The sequence below is a fragment of the Hibiscus syriacus genome, unplaced genomic scaffold (genome assembly GCF_006381635.1).
Source record: "Hibiscus syriacus cultivar Baekdansim isolate YM2019G1 unplaced genomic scaffold, ASM638163v2 tig00110483_pilon, whole genome shotgun sequence".
Lineage (NCBI taxonomy): Eukaryota > Viridiplantae > Streptophyta > Magnoliopsida > Malvales > Malvaceae > Hibiscus > Hibiscus syriacus.
Genome location: NW_024062759.1, coordinates 648,616 through 674,875, shown reverse-complemented (window position 1 = coordinate 674,875; position 26,260 = coordinate 648,616). Strand labels below are relative to the sequence as shown.

The window sequence follows — 26,260 nt, the reverse complement described above, 5'->3', positions numbered from 1 at the left end:
TCGAGTCTATATTTGGTTTTTTGTTTGATGGTTCAAAGTTAATTTCATTACTTGATGATGAACTAAAAAAATGTTGTTTAAATCTTGAGTCTAATTTGACAAATGGTGAAGAATTTGATATTGATGGAAAAGATTTATTTATGGAGTTACAAATTTTATAGAAAATGTCGTCGGATGAAGCACACAAAGGTGAAAGTCCATGGACATCTATTCAAATAATGGAGTTTGCAAGAAGAATGTATATGTTCCCTAATGTGTTGATAGCATATAAAATTTTGTTGACGGTATCGGTTACGGTTGCTTTCGCGGAAAGAAGTTTTTCAAAATTAAAGCTCTTGAAATCCTATATTCGAAGCACGATGACTCAAGATAGATTGAACGGATTAGCAATTCTAAGCATCGAAAGTCAATTTTTACAAAGTCTTGATTATTGTAAAATAATAGAGGTTTCTGCTTCAAAAAATGCACGAATGCATCGTTTTATGTGATATTTCTAGCCTTGTAGGTGTTGGTTTGTATTAGTATTGATATTATTTGACTATAATTTCTATTACATTTTTGTTTTAAAAAAATTATTTATGTTTTGTCTATTATACGGTACAAGTATAGGGGCATAAAATTATTATCTCACCTAGGGCATTAAAACTCATTGGACCGGCCATGCGAGTGAAGAAGAGGATTGTCGATTGAGGAAGAAAAAATAATCGGTGGTGATGAAATCAACAACTAAACGATTGAAAAAGGAATAACAACAGAAGAAAGATTGGCGAATAACACCATGTGCGAAAAGAGGCATGGTGGCTGTTGGGAAATAAACGCGTAACGAGTAATTTTCCTATAACCATATTAGTGAGAATGCAAAATAAAAGTGGAAAAATAATACCCGAAATTGATAACGGAGTTCAGCCAAACTTGCTTACATCTTCGGACTGCTGCAGATCTTTTACTAAGAGAGAAAATTTACAGGTGTTTACAAAACACTCACTACTCACAAGAAAGCTCTCTAGTAATAGGAGAAAGAAATTATTTTTGGGATGATTTTAAAGTTAAACGGGCTAGGATATTTATAGTTGAAGCTTAGGGACTAATCTTGTAAATACCCTAAAGTGTGCAGTGTCTAAAATGTAATTAACCCAAAAACATTTTAATTAAAAATTGGGGCACCGAATTCGGTGCCCCCTTTGTTGAATTAAAATATGCGGTGCCCCCTATTTTTGAAAACAATTCAGCTAGGCCCCTTTTTTGACTTTACGTTCAACAATCTCCCACTTGAAGATTGATTTTAATCTTTCTTCACGCCTCGATTAATTCATCAACATTTCTGGTCTCGTTATTCTAGCATGCCAACTGAAACTGATCACAACTTCAGTTTGTCCGTGGACACCGTCTTTGTTAGCATGTCTACCGAATTTTGAGCTCCACTAATCTTTTCAAGTTTCAAAATCCCATCTTCCAGAAGAGACCGGATAAAATGAAATCGTAATTGTATGTGCTTCGTCCTGGAATGAAAAGACGGATTCTTTGCTAGATGGATAGCACTTTGACTGTCACAATACAAGACATTGTTTTCTTGTTTCTTGCCTAACTCTTCTGAGAAACATTGTAGCCAAACCATCTCCTTGTTGGCTTCCGTAACAGCGACATATTCTGCTTCAGTTGTGGAGAGAGCAACTATCTTCTGTAGTTGAGAAACCCAACTCACCGCGGTTCTTCCTAGAGTATAGACATACCCTGTAGTGCTCATTCTGATGTTAACATTTCCAGCTAAGTCATCATCTACATAGCCTGTCAGTATCATATCTCCACATTTGAAACAAAGTGCTTTGTTTATGGTCCCCGTATATATTTTAGGATCCATATGACTGCTTCCCAGTGTACCTTGCCTGGATTATTCATGTACCTGCTAACAGCTCCCACTGCATGAGCAATATCTGGTCTGGTACAAACCATGGCATACATCAGACTTCCAATTGCTGAGGCATACAGCACCTTCACCATGTGTGCACGTTCTTCCTCTGGCTTTGGTGACTGTTCTTTGGAGAGTCTAAAATGAACACCTAAAGGTGTACTTACTGGTTTAGCATCTTGTATGTTGAACCTGGAGAGTACTTTTTTGATGTACTCAGCCTGTGATAACATCAAAGTCTCTAACTTTGTGTCTCTCTTGATCCTCATCCCAAGAATCTGCTTTGCAGCGCCCATATCTTTCATGGCAAACTGCTTCGACAATTTTTACTTCAAGTTTATAATATCTTGCATGTCTGAACCTGCAACAAGCATGTCATCAACATACAACAATAAAATAATGAAGCTATTGTCAAACTTCTTGATGTAGCAACAATGATCTGCTTGGCATCTGGTAAAACCACTGTTACTCATGAAGCTATCGAACTTCTTGTACCACTGTCTAGGAGCTTGTTTTAAACCATACAAGCTCTTCTTCAACCTGCATACCAGGTTTTTCTTGCTTGCCTCCATGAAGCCTTCTGGCTGCCTCATATAGATTTCTTCCTCCAAATCACCATGAAAGAAAGCTGTCTTTATATCTAACTGCTCAAGATGTAAATTTTCTGCAGCTACAATTTTCAACACCAATCTGATTGTAGATAGTTTTACAACTGGAGAGAAAATTTCATTGTATTCAATACCTTCCTTTTACTGGAAACCTTTGACAACCAATCTTGTTTTCTAGCGTTTGCTCCCATCGTGCTCTTCTTTGATCCTGTAGATCCACTTGTTATGGAGCGCATTCTTGCCTGGTGGTAATTCAGCTAATTCCCACGTCTGATTTGACATAAGCGAGTCCATCTCATCTTTCATGGAAGACTCCCACTTGACTGAATCCTCCACTTGCATTGCTTCATCATAACACTTTGGTTCACCATTGTCAGTCAGCAACAAGTAGTGCAAAGAAGGAGAATACCGCTGGGTTGGTTTAGGAATTCTGGAGGAGCATCTTAGTTCCGGTGTGCCTGGTTCTTCTTGAACTGCTTCAGGACTAATCTGAACATCATTTCCAAAAATCTCCTCAAACTCAGCAAATTCCTTTGTTTCAGCTTTGGTATTGTAGCTGCTTGATTCTACAGTTAACCTATCTTTGTACATCACATTCTTATTGAAAATGACATCTCTGCTTTTGATGATCTTCCGTTTTTTATAGTCTCAAAACCAGTAACCGAACTCATCACCGTCATAACCAACAAAGGCACATTTGTTGGACTTAGCATCGAGTTTACTTCTTTCACCAGAGTCTATGTGTACATAAGAAATACAACCAAACACTATTAAGTGTGAAAGGTTTATTTCTTTCTTGCTCCAAACTTCCTCTGGTATTCTGCCATCCAAAGGAACTGAGGGCCCACGGTTGATCAGGTAAGCTCCAGTGTTGATAGCTTCAGCCCATAGAAATTTGGGTAATCTGGCATGTATCCTCATACTTCTGGCACGTTTATTCAGAGTTCTGTTCATGCGCTGAGCTACGCCATTCTGCTGCGGTGTCATGGGAATTGTTGTCTCCATCTTGATCCCATTGTTTGCGCATAAATATCTTAATCTCCTATTTTTGTACTCTCCTCCATTATCAAACCTCAACTGCTTGACTTTCAGACCGGTCTCATTTTCCACCATGGCCTTCCATTTTCTAAAAGTATCAAAGACTTCTGATTTTTTCTTCAGAAAATAAACCCACACCTTTCTCGTAGAATCATCGATGAAGATGACATAATATAATGAGCCTACAAGAGATGGAACTGGAGATGGTCCCCATACATCAGTATGAATCAACTCTAACCTTTCTGCCTTGGGTGTCTTGCCAATCTTTGCAAAAATGACTTTTTTTTATTTGCAAAAGATGCAATCCTCACATAGTCCGACATCTACACTCTTTAGATCTGGCAGCTTCCCTTTTGACAAAAGCGTCTTCATCCCTTTCTTGCTCATATGGCCAAACCTTTGGTGTCATAGGTTTGATTTTCCATCAGCATTTGCGGCTGCAATGATATTCTCTAAATTTGAGGTTACATAGAGAGTACCAATCTTCTTACCACGAGCAATAATGAGTGCTCCTTTGGTAATCTTCCATTCACAGCCTGAAAAAGTTATACTATATCCTTCTCCATCAAGCTGTCCTACAGAAATCAAATTTCTTTTGAGGCCAGGAATATGTCTCACTCCCTTCAGCGTCCAGGTGGTCTGGTTTGGCAACTTTAATCGGATGTATTCTTTTCTGATTATCTTCAAGGTTTCATCATCAGCTAGATGAACCCTCCCAAAATCACCACTGACATAGTTCTCCATGATTTCTCAGCATGGGGTAGAGTGGAAAGATGCCCCTGAATCCAAGATCCATGATTCAATTGGACTGTTGACGCTTAGAATCATGGCATCACCTGTCTCCTCTGTCATGTTGGCAGAATCCTGTACGCAGGTATCTTTCTTCAGTGCTCGACAATCTCTTTTAAAGTGACCCTTCTTGCCACAATTATAACAGGTAAAATCTTTCTTTCCCGTTCTGAATTTTCCCCATTTGGATTTCGATCTACCACGATTTGAATTTCTTTATGAAGTTCTTCCTCTAGACTCTGTGTGCAAGACTGAGGAGGTTGATTCTTCACCCGATTCTCTCTGTCGAATTTCTTCACTCAATACCAGATCCCGAACATCGTCAAATTTTAATTTGTTGTTTCCCGACGAGCTACTGACTGCCGTAACAGTAGCATTCCAACTGTCTAGTAGAGATGATAAGAGAATTAAAGCTCGAACTTCATCATCAAATTTAATTTCCACGGAACTCAACTGGGTTGTGATTGTGTTGAGTTCATTCAAGTGTTGAGCCACTGATGCCCCTTCCGCCATCCGCAAATTGAATAATCGCCTTATCAAGTGAATTTTGTTTGAGGCCGATGGCTTCTCATACATACTGGAGAGAGCCGCCATAAGACCCGCCGTGGTATTTTCCTTTGCTATATTGAAAGCAACATTGCGGGATAACGTCAGTCGGATAACTCCGAGGGCTTATCTGTCGAGAAGAGCCCAGTCTTCATTCTTCATGCCTTCTGGTTGCTTCCCTGGAAGGGGTTGATATAGATTTTTCTGGTACAGAAAATCTTCAATCTGTATCTTCCAAAAGCCAAAGTCCGCACCATCGAACTTCTCAATTTTCACATTCCCTTCGTCTGCAACCATCGCTCCCACTTGAATCTAGCTTCGTTTGGATCGTTTATGATAATTCTTGTGAACCACCGTGTATTAGAACACCTCCCTCGACAAATTCGTATTGCCGATAAAATTTCACTATTCACGAAATTCACTATTCATGTGAATAGTAATGAATAGTAACCTCGCACAAAATTGACAAAATTCACAACCAAAAGCTTTGATTACCAATTGTTGGGAAATAAACCGAGTAACGAGTAGTTTTCCTATAACCAGATTAGTGAGAATGCGAAATAAAAGCGGAAAAATAATACCCGAAATTGATAACGGAGTTCAGCCAAACTTGCTTACGTCTCCAGACTGCTGCAGATCTTTTACTAAAAGAGAAAATTTATAGGTGTTTACAAAACACTCACTACTCACAAGAAAGCTCTCTAGTAATGGGAGAAAGAAATGATTTTTGGGATGATTTTGAAGCTAAATGGGCTAGGGTATTTATTGTTGAAGCTTAGGGACTAATCTTGTAAATACCCTAAAGTTTGCAGTGGCTAAAATGTAATTAACCCAAAAACATTTTAATTAAAATTTGGGGCACCGAATTCGGTGCCCCCCTTTATTGAATTAAATGTGCGGTGCCCCCTATTTTTGAAAATAATTCAGCTGAAAACAATTCAGCTAGGCCCTCCTTTTAACTTTACGTTCAACAGTGGTCGGATGGTAAACGGCAGTGAGTGAGCGGCTGTAACTTTATTATGAATGAGAAATTTTATTAACCAAACAACAACAACAGATTTGTTGTTAAGGAGTGAAAAATGAGTTCTACAAAAGATCCTTAAACCAATTACATCAAAGGCTATTGAAATTGAAGAACAGGTGAATGATATGGTTATTCCAAGTACTTGCGTCGTTAGTGCATGGATTTTGGTTGAAGTTATTTTAAAACACAAGCGGCAAGTGTTTGTAGTTAATTGTTGGAAAAAGGGTGAATTTAATTGATGGAGTTAATATTTATATTAAGTTCATAGTCCTTTTGACTATTGTAAATTATCTTTGAAATTGATGGATGATTGAAATGCCTTGGTTGATTTACAACTAATTGCTTATGTCTTGCTTGCTTGATCTTGAATTTCAACATTTGTTTGATTGAGTTTGTTCAGAAATCTTGGAAATTCTATGAAATTGGAGTTGACAACTTGAAATATTTTGCATGTTAATTGAGAAATGCTTGAGGATAAGCATTGAATAAGTAAGGGGGAATTTGATTAGTACTTAAATTATACATTATTTTATGATCAATTACTCCTTTATTAGCTATTTTAAGTTGCTAACTTGGCCCTTTTCACTCATTTTCAATACAAGACATTGAATTTCGGAAATTATGCTAAAAATGACGAGTGCAATTTTTTATTTTCTGGATTCATGGACGGAGTATTGGGCATGACTTTGAGCATAACATAACTAATGTGGAGTCCAACCAATAGCTTCTAGAAGGTTCAATCAGCAGTGGTGTGAAGACCAAAGACTTGGCCGAATTTTTGAATTCAAATTAGGATTTATTTTATTTTTATTTTACGAATTATCTTTTTAATTTTAAATGTTATCTTTTAGGGGTTTTGAGGACTATAAATACCCCATTGGGGCAAGCCTCAAATATCAACTCGATCATTCAAAATTCATTTTTCAACTCTTATTTCTTCTTTCTTAGTTTAATAAAGTTTTTCTCCTTTTTAGTTTTTAGTCTATTTTTCTTTCAAAATGTTAAGTATGGTTTCTACCATGCTTAGCTAAGTTTTCCATAGCCGAAGGCTAAAGCAATGACTCGATTCTAAGTTATGAGGATCGAAAAGAATATCATACCCTTAAGGGTTACATTTTTGATTTTCGAAAATGAAGGATTGGTAATCGACCATCCTTTTACAATCAAAGCGATTTCATTTCAAAAAGTGCACGTTGGAATTGAATTTCGGTTTCATTAATAGTTGAGAGGAAGGATCGGCCTGTGGCATATTCGACTTCCTGTGAACACACTTAGTGGCAGTATGCTAAGGGAAATTGAAATCGGGTTAGATTCTCAATTGAGACGATAAAATCCGAGTCAAGTTTTTCAAGAACTTAAAAGCGTTAAATTAGTAAGCTATTGTTGCAATTGATTCACAAAAGAGTTAAGATCTAAAAATTGATTTTAGATTCTTGATTTATTTGAGAGAAAAATAAGTTATAGGGGTTGGGGCCTATAGATTGTAATCGACATAAGCCCGGAGGTAAAATCCTATTCAATGATCGATTTGAATCGAGGAAGAAGATTTTGCCTAAGGTTGATTTAATCATATTGAATCTTCGTCTTTAATTTCATTTTTACTTGCTTTTATTTATTTAATTGTTTTCATCTTTAATTACTTCAATTTCTCATCAAACCCCTCTTTTATTGTCTCATGCCTAAATAGAAATCAAGAGCGAGAAATTCATCAGCCTCCTAGTCCCTATGGATCGATCCTTACTCTCCCTATACAATTCTTTATTTAATTTTATTTTGAGATTAAGGCTATTTTTATTTTGGCATCAGAATGACACACTGTCAAATATTAAAAGATTTTTAGTTGGATTAAATCTCTTTTGAAAATCTCCTATAATTATTGAATAAACCTGTTAGTTTTTTCATATCTCACAACTCAGTTTTTCAAGAACTTCTCTTATCTTGAATTTTTTCTCTTCCTTAGTTTTTCCGATGATAGTCGAAGGCAAAGATTGTTCGTGATATGTGCATATGTGCTAATGCAACTGATCATTAATTGTTGTATCTTGGGACATAGAAGACCAACGAACTCAAGCACCAAATGAGTGGTCGAAAACCTGTCTTAAGGAAACTATGTAGCGACATGCCTCAACTGATTTCGATCAATAGATCAAAAATAAAAGCAGTATTTTATTTTCATTTATTTTTATTTTATCTTCTAAGAAGTTTAACCTTTTTGGTTTATTTTATTAGGATTGATTTTGTCTCAAATTGTTATTTCGGATAACAATTTCAAGATAAGAGTAAACTCATTCATTCTCTTTATCACTTTGTAATTTTGATTTTTTTTATAATGATATTTATTCATTATTATTTTTCTATATCATTCTCGGATTAATGCGTGCACAATTTTTCTAATATTAATTTGTACCTACTAAATAACCCAGTTTCACGACTCTCGAACTATGTTTGTTACAAGAAAAAAATTCATTATTACGAGTTTAAAAATAGTTTATTAAAATATAAGAATTACAAATATAATCTTGATATTAAAAATATGAGTAAAATATATTATCTATTGAAAAAAATAATACTTATTTATTCATTTTATCCAAACTATATCATATTGATAGCTAAAATTATAAAATAAAATAAATTTATTATTTTTAATAATCTAAGGTGATTACAAAGTAGTATATGTTGAAGATTTTTCTTAACCATTTACAGTTGTCATACTAAGTAACTAAACGTAACATCAATGCTAATATCTTAATAATAACCAAATTCTGGTCGATGTTCCGAGTATATATGGAATCTAAACAAAAGTAGCTCTTGTGCAGGGACAGAGCCTTTATTATCATGATAAGTAAATTTATTGGTTTTTAATTTATTGAACAAAGATGTTGATTTTGATCGATTTCAAGCTGATACCAAGAGAAGCAGACACGGCAGTTGACCAAATGGCACAACTCACAAAGACAATGAAACAGAATGGAGACGGAACATTGCTTAATCTGTACAGCCTACAGGTCCTTTGCCCTCATTTTTCATTCATATTTGTGTCACAATATGCTTCGGGTAAAAGTATTAAACACGATTTCTTTAGAAGAGGTAAATAGATTGGATAACTTAATAACTCTGTATGCACATACTGAGATATGTTTTGGGTAAATGGTTCTATAATTTTAAAGGAGTCCGAATTAAGGATAAAACGTGTCGGATAAGATCGAATTTTTGACTGATCAATAATTTTTTTATATATATTTTAAAAAATAATATCAAATGATCCAAATGCAAGTTCATGCATGAATAAAAAACATGTGGTTGGTCATGGATTGTTTTGGGAAAAATGGACCACAATGAGTAGAGAAAGATATGTCTCCCCTATTAATACTTTCCCAGACATTAAATACACAACCGTCCAATTCTATGCAGTCCTTTTCCATCTTTTTCATGCATGAAATGCTGATGTGGTTCCTCTTTTTTTTTTTATCAGAATTTTGTTTTATTTTTCATGCAAAACCCCGACTGGCAGGTTGTAGTAACCATTCAAACAACCCCCCATGCTTTCCTTCTGGTTTAAGCGCGGCAGAGTTGTTCCAATCGTATTTCTTTATATTGGATTCGTTGTTATTTTTAAATGATAAATGCATCAGGTATGGCAGCAATGGAAAACAGCAAAAAACATCATCGGCCTAATATTGACAAAATTGGGGGATGCGTCTTACAAAGAAATTACGGGTGAATTTGAGCCTTAAAGGCCACAAAACAAGCAGACATGTTGCCCAGATAAACCATGTTTCAAATCCCCACAACATATACAGTAACCGGGCAAAGCCATGTTCCTCAATCTAATTTACCGGAAAAAGAATCATGATTAAGGCTTCCAGTTCGACTCTAATTATGTTGTGGGTCCAGTTTTTGGCTTACATGTATTGTCTACGGCTGACATAGTTACCTTGTCTTCATTTGAGAGAGATACACCTGGGCCTGTATTACAGTTTTACCGATCATGAATCCCGGAACGACCGTGAAAGCCACCCGCAGTTCTGACTCCGGTGTTATATCCGACGAAAGGAAAGCTTCCTGGGTTACACTTTCCATGAATACTTCGGAGAATCTACACCCTCTGCTTATTTGAAAGATCGATGCCTCTGGCTCGAAAGCAAAGGCTAAGCAGTGCAGGAGCCAGACTCGCTTTGCCATCTCCACGAATAAGGTGAAAAATGTAGTGTCTGGGAATTGATAGGAACTCACCATGTCCCTACTGCTCAAATTGTCGAAAAAAGATGATTCCATCTTCGGATGAACGACTTGCAAGTACTTGGCCCGACAGAATTTCGCGAATGTTGACTTCGGTTTCATGGCAAGGTATTCCTTAATTCTCAAGGATTTCAGTTCCATAAATCTATCGAAGGAGACTTGTGGATGCTTCTTCCCCTCGGGTTTAGAGCTGCCAAAAATAGAGAAGTAAGGATGGTGGAAGGCCTTGAACATTTCCCTGCAAATGAAGGACTCGAACGCAAAACATTTGTCGTCCGCTTTCCAATAGGCCACACCTTGTTGTATCGAACTAGCCGCCGCATCGATGTCCCAGTCAGCCAACTTCATTTCATCGATTATCAGCCTGACGAAATTCCTAACTGATTTAACGGTTTGTCCAAGAATGGTAATAAAATGGCTAGGATTCAAGCTTGATAGGTTAAGGTTGTCGAGCACAAATAACTGACCAATTTGATTCAATCTCTTCTCCAGCAACCTGTTTTGCTTATTGGATTCATCCAACTTTTCTCTAAGAAAAATGATCTCAGACTCTTTGAGTTTCAGCTGAGATTCCAATTTCTTTCCCATAATCTCGAACGTCTTCAAAAGACATTTATGTTCCTGAAGGTCAGCTAAAAATATTGCATGCTCAGGGGAAGGATCATACTGTTTCTTCAAGAAACATTGCTTCAATTCAGACAATTTCTTCAAGTCCGAAACAATCGATCGATCAGCAGCTTGAATCCCCTCGGCATCGTAAGGCGACTGAGCATACTGCAAATGTGCATATTCCGCCTTAATAGCTGAAACGGTAGCAAATATTTTGGCAGTGAGAGCTTCCAAGGCATCCCTTCTTTCGAGCTCTTCATCATGTAAGCTGTCGAATTTCTGAGACAATCTCTTGGCGGTCTTACTGTTGTTCCAATCTTCTGTTTCTTTAGGCTTAAACTTCTGAACCCCATCATCAGGGACAATCCCAGCCGTAGCAGCGTGCCTGTGAAGTACTTTAGATAATGTTCGAACCCATTTACTCTTTGACGGAGTAACAGCCGATGGCTTCACCGCATCCATCTGCAAAAATATCACAAATGACAGTAACACCTATAAGTCTACCAGAGAATTTCTTCAAACAGCTTTTAACATACACCAATTATAAGAAAACAAAAGAAAAAAATAAAGGAGAGATGCAGAGGTAATAAGCGTGTTGACTGAAAAGAATATAAAGCAAATCGCTTTAATGGAGAATGGAATTTTCTTTTTGTTCACTTTTTGCAGCTTCTAATGAACCTTCTTTTGACAGAGTAAATAAGTGAATACTTTTCAACACCACGGGAAAAGAATTGAGAGGAGCATGAAGAACAAGAAGAGCAAAATGGATAGAAAAATCATTCAAAAAGTTCAAAAAGCTCGTCTTTCCAACACACTATGAAGCTTCATTTTGGGCAAAATATTCAATGTAAGGGGCGAAATCGAGCGGTGGAGGAAGCATATATACGAACAAATATTGTACATCTCAAGAAACTCGCCTAATATGCAGTTTCCTCGAGCTGTTGCACAGTTCATAAATGGCCAAAATATGGACATCAAAACAATAGTCTTTAAACATCAAACAACCCACTTGCTCAAAAAAAAAACACCCATATATCCAACTCTAAGGAGACATTGATGAAATAAATCAATGCAATCCCATTGTTTTTTAATGCTTTGAGTGGGAAATCTATCCTGTTTTGGCAAGAATTTTGCATAAACCTTACACGTCTCTTTCCTGGAATTATACAATGAAAGAATTAACAACTTCATTTTAATATAAAACATGTCAGTTCCAACCGCATGGAAGAATCAGAAAATGTCCAAGGCAGAAAAATAACGCAGGAGAAAAGGCTTTATTTAAGTATGAAAAGTTTTTTAGTTAAGATAGAAAGGACCTAAAGCATTATGAAATTAGGAGATGATCAAAACATACCATAAAAATGTACAGATGAAATGGTAAAGAAGGCTTAAAATTTGAGCACAAATCTAAATCAAGATCTGCTGCAGTTTTTATAGGATGCAAGGTATAAAACAACCATACAAAATATTCTAGTTCCATACGAACAATGTTGACAACAGGACAGCCCCAACTGTGGTCCATGAACCACTTGAAATTTCCACCAATGTTCACGATTGCCTATATTTGACCCCACAGCATTAAAAATCAAAATACCCTTCTCCTCCAAACCAATCAATTATATATTTTTCCCTGTTCTTTATTAAACCCAATTTGATTTAAGTATTGAATATAAAATAAGATTTAAAAGATTATAAAATAATCTTCAGCAATTAACTGGGGAAAACCCAGAAGGTAGAAAATTGGGAGTTTCATAAATTCATAGGATTCTTTAGGGTCAATGCATTCACTGTTTCACACAGCCTAAAAGAACACTAAAATAAAGTGAGCAGAGTTTATAATCAAAGCATAAAACAAAAAATGATAAACAATAACAGAAATGAAAACATATAAATGTGTTAAAATTCATATCACACATATTCCGATTTATCAATATACAATGCTTTTAAGTACAAATATAACTCACCAAAATATATGAACATCAAAGTATGAAACTACACTACACAATAGGCATAGATCAAATCAATAGAATAAAATAAAAAATCAATAGAATAATAGAAAAAACAATGCACTGCAAAGTTGTTTTCTTTTTGCAGTACAACAGCTTTAAACATCCGTTGGATTTCTGCAACTTCATTTTGATATTTACTGAGATTTGTGCCTATTTGTCTTATAACCAAAAACCCTTTGCCAAATTTGCCCTACACCTAGTTGCCTCAATCTAAATGTAAGACTTTTGGTGTTGGACGAGAAGCAAAATTCATTTAGAACTCAAAAACATATCAAATTATTTATCACTAGATCTAATAAAATACTGATCTATTAGATATAAAAAATTACGAACAGGAAACCGTACAAAAAAAAATACTATCTCAGAATGAACAGTTTGAAGATATTAAAAAATCTTGGAAATGGAAGCAGCGTGGGTCTACCTACCAATTGTATATTTAAAATTTTTGAAAAAAAAAAGTTATTGAGCAATAAAATCACCACCGGCGACCGGACCAACTATGAAAAACTATGTTTATACAGAACCTGATAGATTGGCCCGTTCGTTGTGGACGGTGAACCCCATGGAGGCCTGGATTCTAAAAGACTTTTTTATATATAAAAAAATCAAAAAATATATGGTAATGAAATTCAGGAAAATCAACAGCTATCATGCAAATATTAAATTATACAATTTTAAAAATATCTTGGCAACCTCAATAAGATTTACAGCATAGGCATCGTTTTAATCCTAAATTAGGCTCGGAGATCTATGTATGGCAACCACTGATCCTCCCTCGGTTAAAAACTATAGGATAAATTGTGTATTTAATCATTTTAGTTTAGTTTTAATTATTTAATTATTTTCTTCAAAATAATCATTAATGTTATATTTTAATTTCATTTTAAAAATTTCTAGTTAAAAAATAATAATAAAATTGCTGACATTATATTTTTTAATAATAACACGATATTATATTATATTACACTACGTTAGTGATTAAATGACAAAACATAATTAAAAGGATAATTAGGTGGCTAAAAACGTAATTTGCCAAAAAAATATATATTGGAATATCACATTGAATGGATCCAATCAATTAAAAAGTCGTGTGATATCATTGTAATTCTTTATTGTTATGATTACGTAAATCTCAAGCAAACAGAATCCATAAATTGAACGTTCATACTCTTTTTAAAACAGAAAGCACAATCATGTCCTGTTATATTGTTAAAAAAAAGGAAAAAAGTTTTAAAATGACGTCATATCTTACTGGAAAATCAAAAAAGAGAAGTGCAAGAATGGCAAGGCAGAGGTAATTATTTTTTTTTTTTAAAGAAAATGATGTATACGAAGGTAGAAAAACCCAGGAGCTGAATCCCGAGAAACAAACAGAGTCAAATAGGAAAAGCAACTGGAACTCAGAAGAAGAAAAAAAATTAAAGATGCGAATAGAAGCAAAGCAAGTTAAGGTGAATCAAAAATAAGACTGGAAAAATAAAATTTCTCAGGTGTTGTAAAAATAAAATAAGAAACTGTTAGAACACTTACCTTTAGCTCCCCCAGTGAAACTAGGATGAGAAGAAAAAGAAAACCCTCCAAAAAAAAAGCTAAATAAGATCATTACTGATACAGAAAGCTTAATACATATATGAGCAGGCCAGTCTTGAGACCTCCCTTTCTAGATTTATTTGGAAAACGGAATCAAAAAAGAAAATAAAACTAACCCATAAAAGCAAAGCCTCATTAAAATTTCAAACTCACCTTAAAAAGAAGTCTCGTTTATCGTACAATGACCGAACGGAGAAGAAAAGAAACAAAACCACAACCAGCGACACTTCTCCAACGCAATCGATCTTTTGTTTTCTGAGCGGATATTAAATTTTTGATTTGATGTTTGCTGGAGGAAAAACAACGGCGGAAGCTTGGTAAGAGAAGAATGTGAAATGACATAAGAGGACAAAATGAAAGCATGTTTTTCTTCGTGCATGGAGGGAAAAACCGTCCAAGGTTTTCCGTTATGTTCTGTTTTAAACATCTAACATTGCAATTTGTAATTAACTTTGTACAAAACGGAGTAAATCCAAACAAGGATTAGATATCATAATTTACCACCCCCAAAAGTCATGCCTTGCCAAGCATGCCATTAGCATAAATCATGCCATGCTTTAATTACTAATTGTATTGTGCCCTTTTTTTTATTTCATTTCAACTTGTATATTATACACCTTATTTTTTAATCCATCAAGTAGTTTTAATAATTAAAGATGAAAAATTTACCCTGTTGAAACGTGCAATAGAACCTCAATCATTAAGTAAAAAGCCTTAATGATGAGTAGGGTGTGTAAAATTACCCGACTCGATTGACCCGACCCAGATAAAAAACCCGGATAATTTAAAAATAAATTATCCGGCCGGGTCACAAAAATTGATTTTTCCAGGTACCCGATTATCAGAGTACCCGATTAAGTTTTTTTTTTAGATTATATTTTCTAGATTCTATGCATTCAATTATCGTTTCTAGTTCTTATCTTCAACAATTTTGCAGTCTTTTAAGGAAAATGATGATAGCTTGCATCCGTTAACTATAGTCCCAAGAATTTAAGATATGCTTAACTTCTTTGTGTCTTACTTTTTCATTCTGTTTTGGATGAAGCAAGAAATCATTTGGCCCCTTGGAGCCATGATATTTTTTCTATGGACTATTATTTGCAGTGACAAAGCGAATACCTTAAAGATATTATATTTATCTTCCTTCCAGAAATTTTGAGTTGTTTCCTTTCTGTTAGTTTCGTGAGCTTGCATATTAATGAGACATGTGTTATCGTTTTTTTACTTACTAATGGGGGGATTTGTTGGCATATCAATATATCAGAAAGCTCATTTTATCCATGCGATTTGTGTTCTTGTATTATAGCACTGTTTACATGCAAAAGAACTTCTTTCATGCATATCTGTTTTATGCTTTTGTCTTGAATTGTTGATTTTTCTTGATAAGGCTTCTGCAGAACTACAATTTAAGCTGATAAAATATGAATACCTATTGATTTTTAAGTGATTATAGTCTTTAAATTTGTGTGTGTTTTTTTATTTAATAATTTGAAAAAAAAAATATGGGTATCAAGATACTCGCAAAATCCTGGTACCTAATTACCGGGTACCCAGAATATCCGGGCCGAACCACGGGCCGAGAAATCACCGATCCGCACCAAACACCACAGATCTTGTATGTGGTTTGTTTGTCTTTCACATCAATAAGTTTAAGCCAAAGGAATAAAACCATATTTTGTTCATTTTCTTCTAAGATATTTTACAACTAGTGTTAATCTTTGAAATCAATTGAAAATGACATTAAAGGCCAATCAAGGATGTTGAACATCTACTGTGACTTGTATATGTTGGCTATCTAGTACGAACAAAATTAAAAATATATTATATTCTTAATAATTTAAAATAATTATAAAATAATATATATTCATCATTTTTTAACAATACGTATATATCCTATAAATATAATTGCTTAATTAATAACCAGTTGGTTTAGTGAAATAAAATATTAGACCCCTTAAGTAAGGTCAAAAGTTTGAATAATGACAATCGTAAACTAAATTAATCGATCAATAGATCGGATATCGATGATTATAAAAAAAATAAACGGCTTAAATCTAGATTTTTTATAAAATACAGCATTCCCTTATAAAGACAATCCGACCACTAAACCACTCTATTTATGCTAAATAGTCTCTTAAGTCTGTAGTAACAAAATATGGAAAAGAAAAAGGAGAGGAGACTAATGTCAATATGTAATAATGGGAATTATTATGCAACTTAAATCTCATTGGGACTATTAGAATACCAGCCGAAATAGTGGAGCTATAGTCCTAAAATAGAATAAAATCAACCATTTTGGGCGCCACTCATGCTGTGAAATATGTAGACACTGAACAAACACACATGGTATTAAAGTAATCTTGCCCATATCTAATTGTGACTATTTTTTTATTTTCTAAATACTTAATTCGAAAATAATATAAAGTATATATTTTTATTTAAATATTTAAAATATATTATATTTTTTGCTTAATTTTTTAATAGTTTAAAATAATTATAAGATATTGTCTATTTAAAATTTTTCTTAATTTCTTAGTAACACTGTATAAACGTTAATGTTCAAACTTAAATCTTTTAAAATAAAAAACAAATTTTTTTTATCACGACTACTTAATCACACATAGTGAGCTTGACACTGAATCATTGTTGTTGAGAAAGTTTTTCTAAATGTTATGTTCAGACCCCAAAAAAAAAAAATTATTCAAAGGCGATATGAGAGCTATCTATCTAGGTTTAGGGTTGGCATGGATAAATGTCCAGAATCAAACATTTGTCATGAACTTTAAGGCTAAAACGACACTGTTTTACTTTTTAAGCGCTCACCACTTTGGTATGGGGCTTATTTGATTCAAGTATTTGTGGAAATCCCGCAGCTTTTTCTCTACTTCCACTTCAATCCAAACCCACTAATACTATCACCTGGAATCCAATGGCAAATGCTGCTGCAAATGCACTTCTTTTATTTTTTTAACTGTTTTTGTGGATTCTGATCTTTTCATGACGGAATCCAATGGCAAACACACAGATCCTTGGATTTAACCCCTACAATACAAGTCCTCATCTCTGCATGCTTACTTCTTAATAAAATAAACATCGTCGATTCGTATCATATAATCCATTGTATCAGAAATTACCATATAATCGGATGCGTACAAGAATGATTTTCAATCCAAAAGAAAAAGCAAGCGTAATCACAAGGACGAACACATGATTTTATGTTAGAGGAGGGCGAACTTTAACTTATTAAATTTCAGGAAGCGAAAACATAATGTCAGTAGAGAATACATAAAAAAATATAAAATATATGATAATTTTAAATTTTTAAAGGAGGCGACCACCCCACCCGCCCCCCCGCCTAAGTCCATCCCTACATAACCATCACCAGGAATAGTTGAAAGTAGAGACTATAACGTCAGTGTTATGGACAACAATGTTAAAAACGCCAGTGTCACAAATTCAGACGTTCTGAATACATTCCCATCATGGAATTAACGTGCACTACAACATGTAACGGTTGAGCCTCTCAAGATCCTGGCAATGAATGCAGGTCTAGGGTAACAAAGGAGGATCAAGACAGTATATATGTATGTTTCGCATCTGGCAAACATGACAGCTGATAAGAAGATCCTCGGGTTCTCGAGAACGACACATGATACAAACTGAAACAGCTGAGAACTAGTAAAAAAGACAGCCCAGAAAATTTCAAAGTCAGTTCAGTAAAATCAACTGTAAAGTACCATAAGAATATGATAAGTTGTTGGTGTCAGCAAAACTAAGCAAGAAATGAAAATAGATGAAGTACAATGTTACTTAGACTCGTGTCACTGTATGCATCTAACATTCAATTATTCAATTTTTTTAATTGTTTTTTTATATATTAGAAGGGTCATTGGAATTTAATATTTTCATAGCCATGCTTGAATATATGGAATACTTGAAGAAAAAAGAAAGTCGGAGACACATAGATCAAGTATAATTTAGCAGTGGTGGCTCTACTGAAAATGCTAGCTTTGCTTACTGATTGTGCAAGATAGTGATCAACTTGTAACATGCATTGACAGTGCAGAATTGCAGACTTTTCAGAACTTAAAAGAAAGAAGGCCTTGTTTGGATAGAATCGAAACTCAACCAATTTTACAATTGTCTAACAAATCTCTTTAAAGACCCTGTTGTGACATAATCACACAAAAGGAAAAGCAATCAAATCTATATGATAGGCATACACAACCTAATCATGTGTACCAGTACAAGCATGTCATTATATTTGTTCCGTGTATCCTTTCCAAACTTCTATACCGTGCAATTGCCTTTTACCCCTTCAAGTTTCATCAACCACTTAAATGTACCATTTCTGGTTTTAAAATGCTATGCAGGAACATCATAAAGCAAGGCATCATGCCACAAAGATAGAAGCAATTAATTTCTAGTATTAGAGTACCCGCTACCTGAGCACCAAAACCAGTTCTTCCCTGACCAGAAAGAATAGGAACATCCAGTGTTGGTGTGGCACAAGGAATTGTTTGCGAAAATATTTTTTGATCAGAGATGGCCGCATCCTCTACTTTTGTAATGTTCGTGAATCTTGCCTTGCACAAAGGACAAAATGGAGTCTTTCTATTTGAAGTCTGCACGCAACATAATTAGTATAAGAAACTTTCAAATTGTTCAAGGTAAAGACATTAGGGAAAAAATCATATGCAACAAATCATCATGAAATTAAGATCCAAACTGATGGTACAACTACAAGTAGAATACTGAGTTCTCATAAATAATATAGTAGTTTAGCAATCCTGAAATATTAGATGGCTAACTATTTTAAGTTCTAGACCATAAAGAGAAAAGGAACAGACATCATTTTCCACTACTCTTATTCTCCACAAACAGTTGGTCAAAACAGGAGAGGAGTAAAGGACCGAGAGATGTACAAGTATTGGCCTGTTCATAACATTACAAACAGAACTTACCCTCTGTTTACTGTAGTGTTGAAAATAATGCAAAGCAATTGATGGATTTGAAATTCTGGAGAGACGATCGTTCAGGAACAAGCAATATATGGAAAGTGGCAAAATCAAATGTCTAATTACTAAAGTAAGCAATGAATTAGAGAGGGCCAGAGTGACCTGGACCACCATGCTTCCTAATAAAAAAAGGAACATACATCAGTAAAATGGTGCATACTTGTACAATAGTGACAGCAAAAATGGTTGTTCACAGCACAAAATAGAATATAAGCTAGTAGAAGACGATCTTAAAACATCATATAGTAAATAGAACAAATAAAATATTAAACGAAGTATAATCATATCTAACCTAACTTCTCGTGTAGGATATTAATAATAATTAATGAAATGTCAACTATAAACATATGAATTTACATTATTAAAAAAAATAAGATAAGAATGTGTACCATCTTGTCAGCCCACTCCTGGATACATGAATAACAAAATCGATGTCCACATTGCAAAATCCCTCTTGTTGGACTAAACTCAGTCCAACACAAGGAAGCACGGGGACGGCAAACTTGTGCCGTTTGAAGTATCTGATACGTCCCCGGTACGGGGACGACACGGGGACGGCTGGGGTACGTACCGGGGACGTTCCACGGTGGCAGGGTACGGTTGAACGACGCCGGGAACGTTTCGCAGAATTTTGGGGACGTTTCGGGGACGGCATGTGACTTTCACATGCGTCCCCGGGATATTTCCGTCATTTTACAATAAAAAAAAAAGAAAAGCATAACCTAATTGAAGGCTGGAGCTTTCGGCAACAATGGAAACCAAATCTGAAACCTTTACAATGCGAGGAAGTGAAAGAACCTGTGAAGGTATAAATATAAGATGTTTAGGACTTGAGAGTCAAACCATAGGAGTCGGGTCTAAGTTGTACTGTTTTAAGAACATAATTGTGCACATATTTCTGAAATTTATTGATTATGTTGGTTGACTTGCTATTGCAGACTTCAGGCTTCACTTGGGAATTCATAATTTTTTCTTTTTTTTAATATTTTAGTTTCAAGGAGATTTAGAATTTAGTAATATTCTGTTTCGTTTTCACTTTAACAACATGCGTGTTCTGAAGGTATAAAACTATGGATAGAATTTATAAATATTCACAACTCACGAGCCTGAAAAAGAATTGCTCACCACATTATTGCGTCTTAAACAACTGAACCATAGAGCATATATATAATTATAAATACGTGTGTATGTATTGGAACTATCAAGATTCTTTTTTTTTGTAACTTTTGATGCAATGTCTTGTATAACTTCAAGGTTACATTACTACTCAATACACATTAGTTGCTTTCTATATTGGTTTTCATTTTTTTAGTACATACGGCTGAACATAGCTTTTGATCATGGAAGCACATGGTTATCATTTTATAATGTACTTAGAACATATTATATAAAATATTATTATTCGCCTTTTACATGAGTTATTCTAAAATATTATTATTTAATACATAAATTATATAAAATAAATTTTACATGAGTTATTCTAAAATATATATTTATAATTTTAAAATTATTTTATATGCCGTACCCTTGCCGTCCTCGTACCCTGTAATTTTAAAAATTGTCATTTCCCGTCCCCGTCCCCGTCCCCATCCCTGTATCCGTCTCCGTATCCGTATCCGTGCAACATAGGTCCAACATATAACACATGATAAATCCATTGATGTGGATAATATGGAAGCAAAATCCTGGGTCTCTCGCACAACATCAGAGCACCCATCTGGTGAAGCTCTTTCAGTGCCAGGTTGCGCATTCTTTCCTGGTGAAGCTAAATCAGCGGAAGGAGGTTGGATGTTCCACAATTCGATCTCCTCGACTTCTATTTCTTCATCTACTCTTTGAAGCTTACTGAACTCATGATTAGATGGTTCTCCAATTTCAGATATACCAACAGTCCTCCAATTAGATGGCCCTCCACTTTCACGATTACATGGATTTTTAACTCCAGCACATGGTTTATGGACCCTGAGGAGTGGAACTGGATAGCACTCTTGGTCAGAATCTGAAGAATCAGACACTACTATTTCTCTGTTAGTCTTCTTCACAAGCCTCCGTGCTTTCTTCTGAGATGATTTGGCAAAAAGAAGTGTCTCTGCTACCATCACGAAGATCTCTTTCTTCCCTCAGTGACAGAGCAGAACGATGAGCATTTGGCTCCTTGTTCTTTGAGATCTTCCTTTTGTTCCTCATTGGAGGCATAGAAACATAAGAAAATGGGTCTCCATGCTTTTCAACCAGATCAAGTAAAAAAGTTAAATCAAGAAAATAAGAAATGGACAATTATTCCTTAAAAATCCATACAATGACACACAGAATTTGAAGATTGTATTGAACTTCAGCAGAAACCTTGAAAATCTCACAGCTACCTCTAGAAATAGTTTGCAGTGTTACTTTCTATGAGTAGAGATTCTAATTTACTTGTGCATGGACATAAACCCAACCAACATACATTGCAGTACTAATTAGCAATCAAGAATCCTTAATAGTTGTCTAGCTTAAAGAAGCACTGAGGAGGAAAACAGTGAGGCGTGGAAACAAGAAACGAGGAGAAGTTATATAATCACCTCATCCAACAATGCAGATTTAGACCAACCAGATAAGCCAGAACCTCCATAGTCAACATCAGTTATTTCATTTAGAACACGATCGTAAACACTTTGCTTTTCAGAAAACACTTTGCACTTCTTAGTCGAGGCATCTCCCTTAGCAACATCAGGGATCTCCAGCAACAGGGGTCCCATTTCTTCTCCACTACAACAAAATAAAAAGGTAAAAATAAGACTCCAACAGTCGAACATTATCTCATTTTCCACCATTTTTTACAATTAACTTCAAACTTTATCAAGCAGTAAGTTCCCAACAACCACGATCATAGAAATTTTGAAGGATTCTATTGGCAGCTGCTTACAGAGAACTACATTTTAAAATATTGTTATCGCCAAACTCTAGGAGAAATGATGCATCAATTACAAACTCATTTAAACCGATTGCAATTTTACCTAGAATTATATTCTCTCTTCTATTTCCAATCTCGTCTACCAACAAAACTGAAAATATTGAATTTCCTTCTTTACTGCCAAAATCAGCCTTAATAAGTTACTATCAATCCCTTAAACATTAAACCAAACAAGCCTGCATAATTTCTCATATTGAGATAATTGTAATCTAACTTTTAAGATACATCAAACAAACAATAAATAAAAATTAGAAACAAAATGTTGAATTAATACCTTTGCAACGTATAAGGTTCCTCAGGCAAACGCTTCGCTTTCTTTATACAATCTTCAATCCACCGATGATTTACGATTATCAACTTTAACTTCTTAGCAAGATCATATTTCCTTCCTGCGAATTTCCGACATACCTAACAACCGAACGATTTTCAGTTTCTCCCCTTTATTTTTATTAAATCGAAGTAGTACTAAGAAATAAGAAAACATACCAAATGAGTGATTGATCGGGAGAAATTGCCGACATAGCTGGCACCGGCTAGAGATATGAGCTTGATTAGGTTGAACCGCTCAAGGCCTCTGTATCCACTCACCGATACCACCACCGATTTCATTTTTTTTCTTCAAATTTTAGATGATTATTTTATTTTATTTTTATAGCGAAATTGGTGTCTGATAGCCGGGAAAATGGAGGTTTTTTGAATTTTTGCTAGCAAAATAGACGGAAATGGGAGGGTTTGGCCCAGCCATGAGCCCGACATTATTTGGGCTGTGAAGCAAGATTGCAATGTTAAAAGATCGGTACAGTTTCCGCCTTTATTTTATAGAATCTTTTTTTTATTTAATTTAAATTTAGGATGAGTTGAAACAGATTTTATGAAGGGTAGAATTAAAATTAGGGCATAATTAAATTTAAAATAAAAAATTCGATCTAACCTAGTCTTGGAATAATTATTGTAATATATATATAACTATAATATTTTTTTATGTTTTTAATTATTTTCTTATTTTTACCACAATATTTAAAGCGGGTAAAACATCACCAACTATTAAAATAAATTACAACCAAATAAAATTCTTTAATTAAAACGATAAAAAAATTATATTGCTCAATACTTATCTTTGATTAGAAGTAGGACCATGAGTTGCTTTTAAATTTGATAAATTATTTTCATCAATTTTGAAAAGAATCTGTAATTATGTATAAATTAATATTTATCATTTATATTAATAATTTTTAATATCATATTTATGTAGGATATCTATTGAGTGTGAGCTGAGCAAGGGTTTCAACCTTAAACATATTATCAAAAGATTTTGAAACTTAAATTATCTTTAAAAACATCATTTTTAAATTTAAATTCGTTTATTTTTTCTTAAAGGAGATGATATTGGGGTATATATATATTAGTTTCATTGACATACAATATCAACAAAGCATGATCATTTTTTCATTTTTTGTTCATTGAATGATCATAAGACATATATTCATTTCCATTTTGATCGAATCTCACGAGTATGCCTAAAGTTTTAGTGCATGATACATTCATTCATTCATTCCCATTTTGATCGAATCTTATGAGTGTGCCTAAAATCACACCTTAGCACCAAAGTACCATCCATCCTTCTCAAATAAAAGCTCTCCACCAGCATATAACAACCAAATCTCCTCCACTCACCATCTTCACTCCTTATTTCTTCTTCTCTTTCAACCCTCACTTCACTCTCATCTCCGTTATACCACCCTCCTTCTTCTTGCAACCATTTCATTTTCTCCATTATTGCTAAACTCAACCCAACGTTGCTCCCTTTTCTGCCATCGTTTCTCGCCAAAGTTCTGAACCACCAGAACCCTCCATGGCTAACCTTATGATCTCTCGCGGCAAGCATACCGTTGACAGATATGAATTCCCTTTGCACGATTTTGTTGATGTTCACTACGGTTTGTTCATCGTTCTGATCTCTGTCGCATGTGTGAATCTGTTGCCACCATTGCTCGAGTGTCATCAAGTAGAACAGCGATCTCTTCATTTGTCGGCGTAGTCTTGTTTCTTCCCTGACGAATATGAAGGGACAGTACCATTGTCCGACGACGACCGAAGGTGACTTCTTGTTGAACATCGGGAATTTGAAGTCCGGGAGGCGTTTACGGAGCGACGAGTCGAGGCCTAGAACTTGGTTTAGTTGTAATCTGTATGAGCGTGAGATTCGGAGTTTCCACCCATTTCTCCTCAAGAATTTCGGTGGGGTTGAATCTGTTGCGATGGATTTGGCGAAGAAACTGTGCTTATGGTGACGAAGGATCTTGAACTGTTGATAAACGTTTCTGTGATCGAATGGTTTTGGTTTTACATCACTGATACCATCATTGAAGAAGCAACATAGCTTGCTGTCTATCTCCCTTGAACTTTTACATGCCAGCCTGCAAGTTTGCACATAAAACAGAACTCTCATGAGCAAAATTTGAACTTATACCTTAGACACGGATATCAAATACATACAAAGATAATATCTAAAATATATGATAATTTAAAATTATTTGGGCGACTGTTCTGTCCCCTTCAGTCTATCTACGTTGAATATACTCGGAAACTTACCCTTTGTATCTTCCCTTGGCTCGAATTACGTAGTACTGATTAGAAGAAAGAGGCTGGTCGAGGACAGGGATAAACCAGACCTTCTTGACCATAGTTTCTTCAACCTCAGATGAATGAACAACGTTCAACATCTTGTCTTGTGGGAAAGGCAGCCTTTCAACACCCTTTTTCTTGTAAGCCCCGCAACACAGGGTGTCTTGTTCATCAGCTTCTTCATCTGTAATCACTAAATAACCCGAATAAGGACCTTCAGCGGGTGGCTCGTCTTCAAGAGCAATTGGAGATTTCCTGTACAAAGAAAGAGGCCTTGTCACATACATCACGACTCTCTCTTTCTCTCCTTTTGTTTCTTTGAGTTGATGAGGTATTGAATGACCCTTTTTTATGATTGTTTTTTTCTTATTGATTAAGCTTTAAAAAGAGTTGGTCGATGGTAGAAATTTGAATTATTTGATTGATTTACATAACGAGGAGCACATGGATCTACGAAGCTGATGAAAAGCAGCAAAGGAAAGTTCCTCAAATGGCGACCACAACTTTAAAGAAATAAGCACACACAAAGTAACTAATAAATTAAGGCTTGATATGAAAATTATGCTCGAATTATAACTCATTAACATTTTTAAGTAAAAAACCGTTAAAAAGGTATAACTCAGGGACTTGTTTATGATTACTCCATGAATTAGATTTAAGGGTTTGAAGGATAAGACAAAAGAACACATTGCTTTAAACTTTGCTTTGTTATCCACTCTTTTTTATGTGCGCTTGCTTTGATGATGTATTACACATATCACATATGCAAGTTACTAATAGGAAGAATAATGCTTGCTTTATTTTCTGCTTTATATTTTTATACTTTATCATGAGCGTTTACATGATAAACTTTATTATCTAAAGAAAAGAAGTATTCAGAACAATTGAGAAATTCTTATGGATCAATAGTTATTCAGCTTGCATATTCTTAAATATTCTGTTGGAACTTGATATGGTTTCTGGAAGATGCCGATGGTTTTTTCTTTTTCAAAAGAGAACTGTGTCATGATTCTGGAAGTATTAAACTCGAAAACTGAATCACCGAAAGTGATTGAACTTGTTTGCGTTGTTTCCCTGCTTCTAAACACAAAAAACGACAACAAATGATTGATTCATTTGGTCATTACCTTAATATGGAGAAATCCAAAAGCATAGCCATCTGATCTGCCAGGCTTGTGCTCATCCTCCACTGCTACAAAGACACTAGTACAAGTTTGTGAAGGAGCAGATAGCGCATTAGCTATATGGCAGTTGCTTTTGAAGTCGAAAGTGTTCGATAGTCTCCTGTATTAGAATAGTATCATAA

General features: G+C 34.8%; 2 protein-coding genes across 3 annotated transcripts; both read right to left on the bottom strand.

The window, feature by feature from the left end:
• Positions 1 to 9,558: 9,558 nt before the first annotated feature.
• Positions 9,559 to 14,565, bottom strand: LOC120129101 (protein GRAVITROPIC IN THE LIGHT 1-like). 2 transcript variants are annotated; one of them, XM_039146698.1, is made up of 2 exons: positions 14,512 to 14,565; positions 9,559 to 11,221 (listed from the first exon to the last, which is right to left on the bottom strand). In XM_039146698.1, the coding sequence occupies exon 2, from the start codon at positions 11,219 to 11,221 to the stop codon at positions 9,842 to 9,844; it is 1,380 nt and encodes a 459-aa protein (XP_039002629.1). In that variant the 5' UTR covers positions 14,512 to 14,565; the 3' UTR covers positions 9,559 to 9,841. The 2 variants fall into 2 exon arrangements, with proteins under 2 accessions (XP_039002629.1, XP_039002628.1); XM_039146697.1 differs by lacking the exon at positions 14,512 to 14,565 and adding an exon at positions 14,299 to 14,343.
• Positions 14,566 to 23,821: 9,256 nt separating this feature from the next.
• On the bottom strand, positions 23,822 to 25,490 carry LOC120129141. The gene is made up of 2 exons (XM_039146726.1): positions 24,922 to 25,490; positions 23,822 to 24,746 (listed from the first exon to the last, which is right to left on the bottom strand). The coding sequence occupies exons 1-2, from the start codon at positions 25,239 to 25,241 to the stop codon at positions 23,879 to 23,881; spliced, it is 1,188 nt and encodes a 395-aa protein (XP_039002657.1). The 5' UTR covers positions 25,242 to 25,490; the 3' UTR covers positions 23,822 to 23,878.
• Between the last annotated feature and the right edge of the window lie 770 nt (positions 25,491 to 26,260).